Source organism: Puma concolor, chromosome B3, assembly GCF_028749965.1.
Source record: "Puma concolor isolate L17-30 chromosome B3, mPumCon1.1.hap2, whole genome shotgun sequence".
Lineage (NCBI taxonomy): Eukaryota > Metazoa > Chordata > Mammalia > Carnivora > Felidae > Puma > Puma concolor.
In genome coordinates, this window is record NC_141672.1 from 75,540,833 (window position 1) to 75,557,800 (window position 16,968).

General features: G+C 42.0%; 2 protein-coding genes across 3 annotated transcripts; both read right to left on the reverse strand.

The window, feature by feature from the left end:
- Positions 1-3,347: 3,347 nt before the first annotated feature.
- Positions 3,348-4,373, reverse strand: LOC147580077 (olfactory receptor 6E1). Its single transcript, XM_086708468.1, has one exon. It carries the CDS (start codon positions 4,326-4,328, stop codon positions 3,399-3,401), a length of 930 nt encoding a protein of 309 aa, XP_086564594.1. The 5' UTR covers positions 4,329-4,373; the 3' UTR covers positions 3,348-3,398.
- Positions 4,374-11,560: 7,187 nt separating this feature from the next.
- Positions 11,561-15,185, reverse strand: LOC147580078 (olfactory receptor 6E1-like). Of its 2 annotated transcripts, XM_086708469.1 has the most exons (2): positions 14,793-15,185; positions 11,561-12,953 (listed from the first exon to the last, which is right to left on the reverse strand). In XM_086708469.1, the coding sequence occupies exon 2, from the start codon at positions 12,911-12,913 to the stop codon at positions 11,939-11,941; it is 975 nt and encodes a 324-aa protein (XP_086564595.1). In that variant the 5' UTR covers positions 12,914-12,953; positions 14,793-15,185; the 3' UTR covers positions 11,561-11,938. The 2 variants fall into 2 exon arrangements, with proteins under 2 accessions (XP_086564595.1, XP_086564596.1); XM_086708470.1 differs by lacking the exon at positions 14,793-15,185 and having other exon boundaries at positions 11,561-12,909.
- Positions 15,186-16,968: the final 1,783 nt, after the last annotated feature.

Sequence of the window (16,968 nt, forward strand, 5' to 3'; positions counted from 1 at the left end):
ACTTCAGCTCAGACCATGATCTCACAGTTTGTTAGTTGGTTAGTTCATGAGTTCGAGCCCCGCCTGCTTCAGATCTTGTGTCCCCTTCTGTCTCTGCCCCTCCCCGACTGGTGCTCTCTATTTCAAAAAACCGACCAACCAACCAACAATCTAACGTTAAAAAAAAAAAAAAAAAAAAAAGAGTCCTTGTCCTAGTCAACATGCTTATCCCAAGTTTGCTGTGTCCACAATACAGTTGCCTAAGACAGGACCAACTCTGAACCTCCTAAGCCAGCTTTTCTCCTTACTGCTTTGTTTCTGTGATAACATCTTTTGGATTACCTAGACTCAATATCCGGGGCTCTCCTTTAATTCTGTTTTTTCCTGTGATCGCTTTTCCTCTTTAGTACCCAAGCCCTAGCAGGTTCTGCCTGTGCAACATCTCTTGCATATTTTTTTCTTGTTGCATTGCCATGTATACTACTCAAGTTACCTCTTGTTTGAAGTATTTCTGTTATCTTTTTAACTTTTTATTAAATTTCAAACATATACAAAAGTAGAGAGGTTATATAATGAATCTCCATATAATCATTACCTAACTTTGACAATAACTAAGTCATGTCCATTCTTGTTTCACCTACACACCCCCCCAGTTTCCCCTTTCCCATACTATTGTGAAACAAATCTCAGACATCATGTCATTTCATCTGTATGTTTCAGTAAATATTAAAGCCATAGTACTCTTTAAAATGTAAATATAACACCATTACTACTTTTTAATTTTTTTTGGCTTCAGGAGTAGAATTTAGTGATTCATCACTTATGTGTAACAACGAGTGCTCACCATAACAACTGCCCTCCTTAATACCCATCAACCATTTACCCCAATCCTCCGCCCACCCCCCTCCATCAACCTTCAGTTGATGTTCTCTTTTGTTCTCTTTTGTTAAGAGTGTCCTATGGTTTGTTTTCCTCTCTTTCTCTTTTTTTTTTTTTTACCTTCCCACATGTTCATCTGTTTTTTTTTTTCCTTTAAATTCCATATATGACTGAAATCATATGGTATCTGTCTTTCTCTGACTGACTTACATGGCTTAGCATAATATACTCCAGCTCCACTATTACTTTTAAAAATGAAAAATACGTCAATCATCAAAAGGATTATTATTTTAATTTGAATTGTCCTATTACTATGGTTGCCCATCTTGCCTTATTTTTTTTTTTTTTAAAATTTTTTTTTCAACGTTTATTTATTTTTGGGACAGAGAGAGACAGAGCATGAACGGGGGAGGGGCAGAGAGAGAGGGAGACACAGAATTGGAAACAGGCTCCAGGCTCTGAGCCATCAGCCCAGAGCCTGACGCGGGGCTCGAACCCACGGACCGCGAGATCGTGACCTGGCTGAAGTCGGACGCTTAACCGACTGCGCCACCCAGGCGCCCCCCATCTTGCCTTATTTATTGGCTCTTTGGGTTTGCTTTTCTGTGAAGTATCTATGCATATCCTTTGCTCTTTATCTATTGGGTGGTTTGTCTTTGTATATTATGAATAATAACCCCCTATTAGTAATATGCATTTTCCATCTACCCCGCCTTCCTACATACCCATTCAAACAATTCTTCCTACAGTTCTCTTTCCCTTGACCGGTGGATGGGATTCAGGATATGTATGATGAATTTTCTGGCCACTCATATTATTTTAGAAGTTCTCCATTCGCTATAAGTCCAAAGAATTGGGTTATTACGTTGCCCAATTCTATGTAATTGTTAAAATTCTGAACACCACTGAAAGTGAAAAGGTACTCCTTGCTCCACTTAAGGCCTCTTTCAGGTGGGAAATCTTCAGAGGGAAAAGGTGTGTGCTGTTGGCTTCATCTGCCTTAACTCTGTATGCCCACCTCCCCCTTGCCTGTGTTTTCCACCCCTGCCCTCTTCCAGGGATATGGGACAGGGGGGTGGTGGCAAGTAGGGGATGGAGAACCTAGAGGAAACGGAAGGTGATACGGACAAAGACAGTAGTGGTGGTGGTGGTTAGAAGTGGTGGGGTGCTGTGTATATTTTGAAGGCATAATCTACAGAATTAGCCAATGGATTGGCTATCTGATATAAGAGAAAGAGGGAGAGTCAAAGATAAAATAGTTTTGCTCGATCTGGAATCTCTATTTTTCTTACTGTGGTAGAATACATGGAACATAAAATTGACCATTTTGACCATTTTAAAGTATACGGCTCAGCGGCATTCACAGTGCTGTGCAATCATCAGCACTACCCCTCTCAGACCCTTTTCATCATCTGAAACCAAAACTCTGCATTCATTAAACAATACGTCATTCCCACCCCCACCTCTAGCTCCTGGTTCCCACCAGTCTACTTTCTGTCTCCATGATTCTGACTACTCTAGATACCTCACATAAATGACATCATCCAATATTTGTACTTTTGTGTCTGGCTTCTTTCACTTAGCAGAATGTCTTCAAGATTCATCCATTTTGGAGCATGTGTCACAATTTCCTTCCTGTTCAAGGCAGAATAATACCCCATTGTATGTTTATAGCACATTTTGTTTATCCTTTTATTTATCAGCAGACATTTGAGTTGTCCCCATATTTGTGGTTAGTGTGAATAATGCTGCTATAAATGTGAATGTACAAATATCTCTTTGAGTCCCTGCTTTTGGTCCTTTTACGTATATACCCAGGCTGGATTGTATAGTAAATCTATGTTTATTTTTGAGAAAGTGCCCTAGAGTTTTCCACAGTGGCTGCACCATTTTCGGTTCCCACCAGCAATGCACAAGAGACAGGAAGACTGAGGCTCAGAGAAGTAACCAACCAGTAGGGTAGGAGAGCTGTTATCGATAGGAATGAGGAATTTCTATCAATTTTAATAAAAAGAAACATAAGAAGTTTGTGTACAAAATAATAAGCAATTGGGCTTAGTCCTCTGTTGAGTTCTTGCTGATGTATTACTGTGAGAGGAGCACAAGTGTGAAATGAGGGCAGTGCTAACAGAGAACTGTTAGCACCCTCTCCTCTGAGGGTGTTGGAGCAACAGACCCCAAAGAACCAGTTAGGGTGCAAGTACTTATTGAGTATTTATATGGTCAATGACAACGGTTGGTGCTTGAGGCTTGTGGTGAATTACAGAGCTGGGACCTGCTCCCAAAGAGCTCTTTGTATTCTGTTGGGAAGCCAGGCAGACACAGATGGAATGAAGAGAATAATTCAAATCTGATCATTAATAAAAATGCTTTGGGGATCTAGAGAGCTTATGAGGTTATGCTGAGTTGCATAGTGACTGGCACCCCAGAAACATGGCAGCAGAGAATTTTCTAAGTAGGAAAGTCTCCATTTCTGGCAGGGTCCTGAATCGTGTTAGCCTTCCTGGGAATATTAGTTTCAGCCTCTTAATTCCACAGGTTTATAAGAAGAGCTTGTTTACCTGCTCCTTAAACACCTGCTTCACCTGCTTGTTCCGCAGGGTGTAGATGAAGGGATTGAGCATCGGGGTCACCACGGTGTTGAGCAAGGCCACCACCTTGTTCCTGTCCTCCCCTTCATTTCCCTTGCCTGACCGGATGTACATGAAGATGCAGCTGCCATAGAAGAGAGACACAACAATGATGTGGGAGGAGCAGGTTGAGAAGGCTTTCTGCCTCTCCTTGGCCGAGGGGATGCGCAGTATGGTGTGGAGGATGTGGCTGTAGCAGGTGGCTGTCACGGACAGAGTGCCCAGCAAACTGAGGTTGGCCACAATAAAACCCAGAAGTTCTATCAGACTCGTGTCTGCACATATGAGTTCCAGGAGTGGAAAGTTGTCACAAAAGAAATGGTTAATGACATTGGGGCCACAAAATGGCTGCTGAAGTATGATGGAACTTGGAAAGACAATGAGAAGGAATCCTGCCATCCATGAACAAAGAACCAGCTGTATACAGACCCTTCTGCTCATGATGGTTGCATAACGTAAGGGGTTACATATGGCCACATACCTGTCAAAGGACATCACTGCCAGAAGGAAGAACTCTGTGGTGCCCAGGAAGAAATAGAGGAAACTTTGTAGGAAACAGCCTGGGAGAGAGATGGTCTTGTATCCAGTCAGGATGTTGGTCAGCATCTTGGGGAAGATGACTGAGGTGAACCAGATCTCCAGGACAGCAAAGTTGCGGAGGAAGTAGTACATGGGGGTGTGGAGGCGCCTGTCCACGAGGGTGATGCCCACGATGAGGAGATTCCCCAGCAGAGTGAGGAGGTAGGTCAGGAGCAGCCCCAGGAAGATGAGCATCTGCAACTCACAGGCATCTGAGAGTCCCAGCAGGACAAACTCGGTGACAGTGGTGTGGTTCCTCATGGCTCCTCTGACCTCTGCTGAGGGTGGCCAATCAGAAGTGTGCAGCATCAGGAGGAAGGATGCTCTGGTGACCCAAGGACACTTGGAACTGAAAGGAAAGAGGGATTCAGAGCTGAAGGAGTCCTTTAATTCTTTGATCTCTGAGTCCCTTTGTCTCCCTCCTCAGGCTGGTTGTCCAGATCTCATGGAGTTAGCATCAAGTCACACATACTTTGACCTAACGTAAATCAATTTTGGGGGAGTCCTTGGGAAAAGTTTTCCCATTTCTCTGTTTCTATTAGGAAACTCCGTATTAAACTCCTTTCATTCTTTTCTCATATTCATCCCACCGCTACAGGGGGTCTCTCAAGTGTATTAAAATGTATGCCACTGCAAATCCTGTACCCGATGTATCACAGACCTTGATAGAAAGCATTGGTGGAATACTTACCCTATAGCTTGTTACAGAAGGCATTGAAGTTAGAGATGGTGGTTGCACCTGAGCTCCATCATTCACCAACAAGTCTGGGACCGTTATCTACCTAACCAAAACTGTTTCCTTGGTGGGAACAGTAAGAGCACCTTTGTAAAAAGTTCTCCCACAACTTAAATAAATAATGCATTTCCAACACTTAGCACAAGGTTAGCCACAGAGCACAAGGCATAGCTCACATAATGTTAGGTATGTTCATTTCCTCCTTTGTGACTGAAACTCTAGTGGGATGATAATAAGAGGAAATCAGAGTAAAATTGGAGAAAAGATACCGTGACTTGGGCAATATGTACTGAAACAAACTGTTTAAAAAATACAAAGATATTATCAGCTCATTATGGAAAGCTTAGGAAACATAGAAAATCCATAGGAAACGGAGCAAAAATTTCACATGTAGCCCCACAGAGACATTTTTATTCAGATTTTGATTTACTTCTATTGTATTTTTTCCATTCTTAGTGTTTAATAACAGTGTTTATTGCTTTACATACCATGCTCATAGATTATGTATTTTGTACCTCTTTCCTTCTGACATATTAGTGTCACATTATTATAAACATTTGGTTAATCTATTATTTGGCTGATACTTTTCAAGGGATGCATGTGCTATGAAACTATATACTATGATACATAGTGTGGGAGAGAGCATATATTCGCAGATGAGGCATCACGCTTAATTTTTTTGGATAATATCCTAATAATGATAACAAAGAATCGTAACAATTAACAGTGATATTCAAGATTGTTCATCAGTCAATTTCAATTTTGGAGAGTATATATCTTTGTTTTAAGCGATTGTCACTTCTCTGTTTTACATTACTTAATATTGTCCTTAGAGATCTGGATACAGAACTACACAAGCTTGTCATTGGTTGTTCTTCACAGAAATGACAGGTTGAGGCGAGCTTCTGTAGGGAGGAGGTGACTCCATCCAAGACAGGAGCAGGACCTAATGTGATCAGATTGCATCAGAAAAGTGATAACATACCACATTATAGCTATGTGACATATGTATTTTCATGGAGAAGGACTGGATGAGAACCTGGGAAAAGGAACATGATTGCCAATCAGGATGGGAGGATCGTGGGTGATTTTTTCTTTCCTCTTTTAATTATTGTAATGTTTGCTTATGAAATAACAAGTTCAAACTCATGAGAGGAACCAGCACCGTCAGCCCATTTGTGTTAAGAGTTGGGCAGAACGTTTCAGGAGAGACAAAGGGGAAACAAATGGCTGTCCATGAAAATGGTAAACAAAAGCTTTAGAGATTCTGGGACTCATGAGCTGGACCTGGGTCAGGATAGTGAGAATGATGAAAAGAATCAAAGAGGTCAGCTGGGCAGTAGCCTGCCTGTGGCACCTTAAACACGTGACAGGTTTCTGGGCAGGGTGTCCAGAGCAGTCGGATTCCCCTTCCCCCATTCCAAAAATTGCACCCATGCAGGTTACCTCACTAGCTGCCAGGTGAGGTGTTCTGTTGTCTTCAAGGCAGTTGTGAAGATGGAGACTCCTGGTTTTCATAGGAAGCTCCTGGCTCTGCAATGTTGCCCAAGGACTATGTTTCTTGGGGGATCCACCAGGGATTCAAAATGAAGGAAGCTCCAGAGCTGTAACATGGTCGGAAGGTCATGGACATAGGCGGGCCCTGTCCTCTTTGTACCGCACGTGTCCCAAACCTCCATGTTTCCAACAACCAGTCTTCCTTAAGAAATGCTCCGTGACTCCTTGGTCACCAACATCCCCAGATAGCTCATCTCTGGGCGTTCCCCAGAACTTCTGGAGTCACCAGTTTTTCAGGAAGTTTCTGTTGCTTCTGCCACATCATAGCTTCTCTGCTGGACCACTTTCCTGGGGAAATGGATGTAGAAACATAATCAATTATTCACCCATCTCTCCTAAACTAAGGCAGAGACAGACATCAATGTTGAGACTCATATGACTCATCTTCAATTGGGCTCAAGAGGCTTCTAGGCAGAATGGTACATGCCCTTCCAGGGGCATGGTGCCCATAGAGGATTCTGGGGTAACCTATTAGTGGCAGACTCCTTGTCTCTGTGGAGCTGGCATCGGGCCTGGGCTGCCTGAGGTTCTGTTTGGTCTCCATGGAACTCAGAGATATACAGGGTACACAGCTCAAACTTAGCCGGTCTAGAGTGTCTCCCTCTTCTCTTGTAGGATGGAGCTGTGCTTCCCCTGAGATTCATTACCATCCGTGGTAATAGGGACCTGAGGAGGTCCCTTACCTCTAACTTTCTTCAACTTTAAGAGTGAGAGTTTCCTTTGTTCTGGCTGAGAAACTCAAAACTCCTAATGAAGTTTAATGATAACAAAGAAGTGCAATTATGAAAATACTCAACAAATATTTGTTGAGTGCTTATTGTGTGGCAAGTACTGGTCTACACACCAGCGATGTATAGGCAGAGTCTTGTGGGGACCAAAGACATTAAGCAATCACACTAATAATTACTATTGTGACTAGTGTTCTGAAGGAGAATTCATAGGATAGAATAGAATAGGTAGGATAGAATTTAGTGATTCATCACTTACATCTAACACCCAGGGCTCATCCCAACATGTGCCCTCATTCATGCCCATCACCCATTTAGCCCATCCTCTCCCCCAACTCCCCTCCAGCAATCCTGTTTGTTTTCTATATTTAAGAGTCTCTCATGGTTTGCCTCCCTTTCTGTTTTTATCTTATTTCCTCCCCCCTCCTTTCCTGTATGTTCATGTTTTGTTTCTTACCTGTTTGCTTGCTGGGTTTTTTGTTCAAAAATTTTTTTAAGTTTATTTATTTATTTACGTACTTTATTTATTTATTTATTGTGTGTGTGTGTGTGTGTGTGTGTGTGTGTGTGTGTGTGTTGTGTGTGTGAGGGAGAGAGAGAGAGAGTGAGAGAGAGAGAGATAGCATGCACTCGCACACGTGAGCGAGGAAGGAGCAGAAAGAGGTGAGAGAATCCTAAGCAGGCACCAATCAGGGTTCAATCTCACGAACTGTGAGATTATGACCTGAACCTAAATCAAGAGTCAAACTCTTAACTGACTGAGCCCCCAGGCACCCCCAACTGTTTGTTTCCTAAATTCCACATATGCATGAAATCATGTATTCCTCTTTCTCTGACTGACTTATTTTGCTTAACATAATACACTCTAGTCCATCATGCAATGGACTTTTGGGCTCTTTCCATAATTTGGCTATTTGAGATAGTGCTGCTACAAACATTGGGGTACATGTGCCCCTTCGATTCACCACTCCTGTGTCCTTTGGATAATTTCCTAGTAGTGCAATTTCTGGGTCATAGGGTAGTTCTCTTTTTTATTTTTTGAGGAACCTCCATACTGTTTTCCTCAGTGGCTGCACCAGTTTGCAATCCTACCAACAGAGCTAAAGTGTTCCCCTTTGTCTGCATCCTTTCCAACATCTGTTGTTTCATGAGTTAATTTGATCCATTCTGACAGGGATGAGGTAGTATCTCACTGTGGTTTTGATTTGTATTTCCCTGATGATGTGATGTTGAGTATCTTTTCATGTGTCTGTTAGGAATCCGGATGTCTTCTTTGGAAAAGTGTCTATTCATGTCTTCTGCCCCTTTCTTCGCTGGATTATTTGTTTTTTGGGTTTTGAGTTTGATAAGTTCTTTATAGATTTTGGATACCAACCCTTTATCCAAAATGTCGTTTGCAAAGATCTTCTTCCATTGCGTTGGGTGACTTTTAGTTTTGTGGGTTGTTTCCTTTGTTGTGCAGAAGGTTTTTACCTTGATGAAGTCCCAGTAGTTCATGCTTGCTTTTGTTTCACTTGCCTCCAGAAAAATGTCTCGTAAGAAGTTGCGGTGGCCGAAGCCAAAGAGGTTGCCACTTGTTTTCTTCTCTAGGATTTTGATGGTTTCCTGTCTTACATTTAGGTCTTTCATCCATTTCAGATTTATTTTTGTGTATTTTTTCAATTCATGAGCATGGAATGTTTTTCCATTTGTGTCTTCTCCAGATCTTTCAGAAGCTTTCTATAGTTTTCAGCATACAGATCTTTTATCTCTTTCGTTAGGTTTATTCCAAGGTATCTTATGGTTTTTGATGCAAGTGTAAATGGGGTCGATTCCTGGATTTCTCTTTGTGCTGCTTCATATTGGTGTATAGAAATGCAACCGATTTCTGTATGTTGGTTTTATATCCTGCGACTTTGCTGAATTCATGGGTCAGTTCTAGCAGACTTTTGGTGGAGTCTTTTGGATTTTCCACATAGATTATCATGTAGTCTGCGAAGAGTGAAAGTTTGACTTCTTCCTTGCATATTTGTATGCCTTTTATTTCTTTTTGTTGTCTGATTGCTGAGGCTAGGGCTTCCAACACTATATTGAACAACAGTGGTGAGAGTGGACATCCCTGTCGTGTTCCTGATCTTAGGGGGAAAGTGCTCAGGTTTTCCCTGTTGAGGATGATATCAGCTGTGGGTCTTTCATATATGGCCTTTTATAAAATTAATTAATTAATTAATTAATAATGTTTATTTTTTTGAGAGAGAGACAGAGACAGAGGGTGAGCGGGGAGGGGCAGAGAGAGAAGGAGACACAAAATCTGAAGCAAGCTCCAGGCTCTGAGCCATTAGCACAGAGCCCGACGGGGACTCGAAGTCGTGAACTGTGAGATCATGACCTGAGCTGAAGTCTGACGCTTAACCGACTGAGGCACCCAGATGCCCCTCGTATATGGCCTTTATGATGGTGAGGTATGTTCCTTCTATCCCTACTTTCTTGAGGGTTTTTATTTAAAAAAAGATGATGTATTTTGTCAAATGCTTTTCTGCATCTATTGAGAAGATCATGTGGTTCTTATTCTCTCTTTTATTAATGTGGTGTATCACGTTGATTGATTTGTGGACATTGAACCACCCTGTAGCCCAGGAATAAATCCCACTTGACCTGGTGAATAATTCTTTTAATATAGTGTTGGATTCAATTTGCTAGTATCTTATTGAGAATTTTTGAGAAATTTTGCATCAGGGAAGTTGGCTTATAATTATCCTTTTTAGTGGTGTCTTTGTCTGGTTTTGGCCTCAAGGTAATGCTGACTTCACAGAATGAGTTTGGAAGCTTCCTTCCATTTCTATTTTTTGGAAAATCTTCAAAAGAATAGGTACTAATATTTCTTTAAATATTTGGAAGAACTCACCTGGGAAGGCATCCGGCTTCCATGTATGTCTATAGCACATTTTGTTGATCCATTCATTCACCAACAGACATTTGAGTTGTCCCCATATTTTGGTTATTGTGAGTAATGCTGCTATAAACGTGGATGTACAAGTATCTGTTTGAGTCCCTGCTTTCAGTCCTTTTGAGCATATACCCAGAAGTGGAATGGCTGGATTGGATAGTAAATCTATGTTTATTTTTCAGGAAGTGCCCTAGTGTTTTCCACAGTGGCTGCACCATTTTCCATTCCCACCAGCAATGCACAAGAGCTCCAATTTGTTCACATTGTTACCAACACTTGTTATTCTCTGTTTTTCACATTTAGAAAATACTAGCCAGGGATGCCTGCCTGGCTCAGTCAGTAGAGCATGTGACTCTTGATCTCAGGGTTGTGATTTCAAGCCCTAGTTTGGGTGTGGAGCCTACTTAAAAAAAATTAAAAATAAATAAACTAAATAAAAAATACCACCCATCTTAATGGGTATGAAGCAGTAAGTTCATTGTGAATTTGACTACAAATTCACAATGTGAATTGTGAATTGCAATTCACACCTTGCACACCTTTTCATGTGTACTCAGCCATTTGTAGAATTGGGTTGCTTGTTTTTGTTATTGAGGACATATTTTTTGAGTTTATAGAAGTATGTAATCCCATTTTCAATCCATTCTGTGGTAATTTGTCTAATTAATTTTTCTATTTCTTTTTAGATTTTTGGTAATTTTCTTTTTCTAGGAAATCATCCATTTCCTTCTGTTTTACAAGTTTGTTGTCAAAGAGTCACACATGATTTTTTCTTACACAGATCATTTCTACCCTGAATTATAGTTCTTGTGTGTTTCCATCTTCCTTGTTAGATTTCAAATCTTTCAAAGGCATAAAATAAATTTTATATCCCAGGCCACAAAGTGCATCCTTGAGCATGACCTTTGTGTAATCATTATTTTGGAACAAGTAAATACAGTAATTGATTTCATTACTTATGTAATAATTGTTTATTTGTTAATATAGCTTTATTTTTGCCATCGCCAAAGTGGTGAACACTCTACTATCAAATTTCAATAGGTCAAGTAGTATATTTCACTTTATATAATATTTAAGATAACATTTGGGATACTCAATTCATTATGGCATTTTGAGGGTGACCAGTTGTCACTGGTATGAAACTCAGAAGGAAGAGACAGAAGGTAGGATGAGAAATGGAAGCAAAGAACTAACATTCATTGAGGCCTTACTGTGTGCCAATCACTGTTTGAGGCACTTTGCATAGAACATCTCCTCTGACATTCATCAGAATCCTTTGGAATGCACATTGTGTCCCCGTTTTACAGATGGGAAGACTGAGGCTCAGAGAAGTAACCAACCAGTAGGTAGGAGAGCTGTTATCGATAGGAATGAGGAATTTCTATCAATTTTAATTTAAAAAAAGCATAAGAAGTTTGTGTACAAAATAATAAGCAATTGGGCTTAGTCCTCTGTTGAGTTCTTGCTGATGTATTACTGTGAGAGGAGCACAAGTGTGAAATGAGGGCAGTGCTAACAGAGTTAGCACCCTCTCCTCTGAGGGTGTTGGAGCAACAGATCCCAAAGAACCAGTTAGGGTGCAAGTACTTATTGAGTATTTATATGGTCAATGACAATGGGTTGGTGCTTGAGGCTTGTGGTGAATTACAGAGCTGGGACCTGCTCCCAAAGAGCTCTTTGTATTCTGTTGGGAAGCCAGGCAGACACAGATGGAATGAAGAGAATAATTCAAATCTGATCATTAATAAAAATGCTTTGGGGATCTAGAGAGCTTATGAGTTTACGCTGAGTTGCATAGTGACTGGCACCCCAGAAACATGGCAGCAGAGAATTTTCTAAGTGGGAAAGTCTCCATTTCTGGCAGGGTCCTGAATCGTGTTAGCCTTCCTGGGAATATTAGTTTCAGCCTCTTAATTCCACAGGTTTATAAGAAGAGCTTGTTTACCTGCTCCTTAAACACCTGCTTCACCTGCTTGTTCCGCAGGGTGTAGATGAAGGGATTGAGCATCGGGGTCACCACGGTGTTGAGCAAGGCCACCACCTTGTTCCTGTCCTCCCCTTCATTTCCCTTGCCTGACCGGATGTACATGAAGATGCAGCTGCCATAGAAGAGAGACACAACAATGATGTGGGAGGAGCAGGTTGAGAAGGCTTTCTGCCTCTCCTTGGCAGAGGGGATGCGCAGGATGGTGTGGAGGATGTAGCCATAGCAGGTGGCCGTCACGGACAGAGTGCCCAGCAAACTGAGGTTGGCCGCAATAAAACCCAGAAGCTCTATCAGACTCGTGTCTGCACATATGAGTTCCAGGAGTGGAAAGTTGTCACAAAAGAAATGGTTAATGACGTTGGGGCCACAAAATGGCTGCTGAAAAGTGATGGAACTTGGAGAGACAAGAAGGAAACCTGCCATCCATGAACAAAGAACTGATTTCACACAGACCCTTTTGCTCATGATGGTTGCATAACGCAAGGGGTTACATATGGCCACATACCTGTCAAAGGACATCACTGCCAGAAGGAAGAACTCTGTGGTGCCCAGGGAGAAATAGAGGAAACTTTGTAGGAAACAGCCTGGGAGAGAGATGGTCTTGTATCCAGTCAGGATGTTGGTCAGCATCTTGGGGAAGATGACTGAGGTGAACCAGATCTCCAGGACAGCAAAGTTGCGGAGGAAGTAGTACATGGGGGTGTGGAGGCGCCTGTCCACGAGGGTGATGCCCACGATGAGGAGATTCCCCAGCAGAGTGAGGAGGTAGGTCAGGAGCAGCCCCAGGAAGATGAGCATCTGCAACTCACAGGCATCTGAGAGTCCCAGCAGGACAAACTCGGTGACAGTGGTGTGGTTCCTCATGGCTCCTCTGACCTCTGCTGAGGGTGGCCAATCAGAAGTGTGCAGCATCAGGAGGAAGGATGCTCTGGTGACCCAAGGACACTTGGAACTGAAAGGAAAGAGGGATTCAGAGCTGAAGGAGTCCTTTAATTCTTTGATCTCTGAGTCCCTTTGTCTCCCTCCTCAGGCTGGTTGTCCAGATCTCATGGAGTTAGCATCAAGTCACACATACTTTGACCTAACGTAAATCAATTTTGGGGGAGTCCTTGGGAAAAGTTTTCCCATTTCTCTGTTTCTATTAGGAAACTCCGTATTAAACTCCTTTCATTCTTTTCTCATATTCATCCCACCGCTACAGGGGGTCTCTCAAGTGTATTAAAATGTATGCCACTGCAAATCCTGTACCCGATGTATCACAGACCTTGATAGAAAGCATTGGTGGAATACTTACCCTATAGCTTGTTACAGAAGGCATTGAAGTTAGAGATGGTGGTTGCACCTGAGCTCCATCATTCACCAACAAGTCTGGGACCGTTATCTACCTAACCAAAACTGTTTCCTTGGTGGGAACAGTAAGAGCACCTTTGTAAAAAGTTCTCCCACAACTTAAATAAATAATGCATTTCCAACACTTAGCACAAGGTTAGCCACAGAGCACAAGGCATAGCTCACATAATGTTAGGTATGTTCATTTCCTCCTTTGTGACTGAAACTCTAGTGGGATGATAATAAGAGGAAATCAGAGTAAAATTGGAGAAAAGATACCGTGACTTGGGCAATATGTACTGAAACAAACTGTTTAAAAAATACAAAGATATTATCAGCTCATTATGGAAAGCTTAGGAAACATAGAAAATCCATAGGAAACGGAGCAAAAATTTCACATGTAGCCCCACAGAGACATTTTTATTCAGATTTTGATTTACTTCTATTGTATTTTTTCCATTCTTAGTGTTTAATAACAGTGTTTATTGCTTTACATACCATGCTCATAGATTATGTATTTTGTACCTCTTTCCTTCTGACATATTAGTGTCACATTATTATAAACATTTGGTTAATCTATTATTTGGCTGATACTTTTCAAGGGATGCATGTGCTATGAAACTATATACTATGATACATAGTGTGGGAGAGAGCATATATTCGCAGATGAGGCATCACGCTTAATTTTTTTGGATAATATCCTAATAATGATAACAAAGAATCGTAACAATTAACAGTGATATTCAAGATTGTTCATCAGTCAATTTCAATTTCAAATTTGGAGAGTATATATCTTTGTTTTAAGTGATTGTCACTTCTCTGTTTTACATTACTTAATATTGTCCTTAGAGATCTGGATACAGAACTACACAAGCTTGTCATTGGTTGTTCTTCATAGAAATGATAGGTTGAGGCGAGCTTCTGTAGGGAGGAGGTGACTCCATCCAAGACAGGAGCAGGACCCAATGTGATCAGATTGCATCAGAAAAGTGATAACATACGACATTATAGCTATGTGACATATGTATTTTCATGGAGAAGGACTGGATGAGAACCTGGGAAAAGGAACATGATTGCCAATCAGGATGGGAGGATCGTGGGTGATTTTTTCTTTCCTCTTTTAATTATTGTAATGTTTGCTTATGAAATAACAAGTTCAAACTCATGAGAGGAACCAGCACCGTCAGCCCATTTGTGTTAAGAGTTGGGCAGAACGTTTCAGGAGAGACAAAGGGGAAACCAATGGCTGTCCATGGAAACGGTAAACAAAAGCTTTAGAGATTCTGGGACTCATGAGCTGGATCTGGGTCAGGATAGTGAGAATGATGAAAAGAATCAAAGAGGTCAGATGGGCGGTAGCCTGCCTGTGGCACCTTAAACACGTGACAGGTTTCTGGGCAGGGTGTCCAGAGCAGTCGGATTCCCCTTCCCCCATTCCAAAAATTGCACCCATGCAGGTTACCTCACTAGCTGCCAGGTGAGGTGTTCTATTGTCTTCAAGGCAGTTGTGAAGATGGAGACTCCTGGTTTTCAGAGGAAGCTCCTGGCTCTGCAATGTTGCCCAAGGACTATGTTTCTTGGGGGATCCACCAGGGATTCAAAATGAAGGAAGCTCCAGAGCTGTAACATGGTCGGAAGGTCATGGACATAGGCGGGCCCTGTCCTCTTTGTACCGCACGTGTCCCAAACCTCCATGTTTCCAACAACCAGTCTTCCTTAAGAAATGCTCCGTGACTCCTTGGTCACCAACATCCCCAGATAGCTCATCTCTGGGCGTTCCCCAGAACTTCTGGAGTCACCAGTTTTTCAGGAAGTTTCTGTTGATTCTGCCCCATCATAGCATCTCTGCTGGACCACTTTCTTGGGGAAATGGATGTAGAAACATAATCAATTATTCACCCATCTCTCCTAAACTAAGGCAGAGACAGACATCAATGTTGAGACTCATATGACTCATTTTCAGTTGGGCTTAAGAGGCTTCTAGGCAGAATGGTACATGCCCTTCCAGGGGCATGGTGCCCATAGAGGATTCTGGGGTAACCTATTAGTGGCAGACTCCTTGTCTCTGTGGAGCTGGCATCGGGCCTGGGCTGCCTGAGGTTCTGTTTGGTCTCCATGGAACTCAGAGATATACAGGGTACACAGCTCAAACTTAGCCGGTCTAGAGTGTCTCCCTCTTCTCTTGTAGGATGGAGCTGTGCTTCCCCTGAGATTCATTACCATCCGTGGTAATAGGGACCTGAGGAGGTCCCTTACCTCTAACTTTCTTCAACTTTGAGAGTGAGAGTTTCCTTTGTTCTGGCTGAGAAACTCAAAACTCCTAATGAAGTTTAATGATAACAAAGAAGTGCAATTATGAAAACACTCAACAAATATTTGTTGAGTGCTTATTGTGTGGCAAGTACTGGTCTACACACCAGCGATGTATAGGCAGAGTCTTGTGGGGACCAAAGACATTAAGCAATCACACTAACAAGTAATTGCTATTGTGACTAGTGTTCTGAAGGAGAGCTCATAAGATAGCCTGAGCTAGGCTGAAGGACAAGGGAAGTTGTTCCTGATGAAGTTCTATGAAGCTGAGACCTGTAGGATGAGTTGGCATGTGGGGGATGAAACACTTTAATTAATTAGTTAATCCTTCATTCAACACATATTGAGTACCTACTATGTGTCAGGCTCTGTGCTGTGCACTGAGGATGACTATGAGTGGTGAATGAAACACACATGCTCCAGTCCCCATGGAATTTCCTCTCCATTGGGAGAATCTTGGTAAGAGGGCCTTGGGACTGTCCCCATCTTAGTCATTGAACCAGTCAAGTGAAAACTACTCTGTGATCCCACCTTCTTTCTTTGGTCACCAAACTACTGCCTAGAGTGGGTAAAACTGGCTGAGATAAATTGACTGCAGTAAGTAGTATGATTTTAGGAGCCAATGATGTGTTTGAAAAGCCAAATGAGTGACTGGCTTTCAGTTATCTGTTTCAAATGACTGAATGAAGTTAATTTGATTAGGGTTTCTCTCTCTGGGAATCTGGCTATTCTTGATGTGGTAAGATGACTAGGGTTGGCGACCCACTCTCTAACACCTCATTATGTCCTGTAAACTGCTTTTGTAGTCACCTTACTTCTGGTAGGAGTTATGACTACACCAGTGACCGATAACAAGGAGGCCCCAGCAGTTGGACAGGCGAGGGTAAAGAGTGAACATGGCCTACCCTGGTTATACCTGCTGGGATATGCTTATAGAAAGTTTATTCCTTCTCTACTCAGACCAGAAAGGGCCTGGATTTCTGAGTCCTGTAGCTTTTGAATGGTGATCATCCATCAGTGGGCACCTGAGAGGCATGGTGAGAAATTAAAACATTGACTCCCCTACGTGATAAAGATTCTCCCTTTTCTTCACTGGATCTTGAGAGGGCCCTCTCAAGATCCCAAGGTTTTATCCTTACTTTGTGCCCAAGGTTTTATCCTTACTTTGTGCATCTTTGTTTCTGTGTAAAGGGCCTGCCATCTGAAAGAAAAACAACCTGATTTATTCTCCTCCAAACTGGAAAACTAGTCTTTTTCTCACACTAAAATTCAGAGGAGGAACATATGTAAATATGTGCTAACAAGACAGTAGAAGGGCTATGAAGGCA

Coding starts and splice junctions, on each gene's coding strand:
- LOC147580077 (XM_086708468.1), bottom strand. CDS start 4,328: ATGAGGAACCACACCACTGTCACCGAGTTTGTCCTGCTGGGACTCTCA.
- LOC147580078 (XM_086708469.1), bottom strand. CDS start 12,913: ATGCTGCACACTTCTGATTGGCCACCCTCAGCAGAGGTCAGAGGAGCC.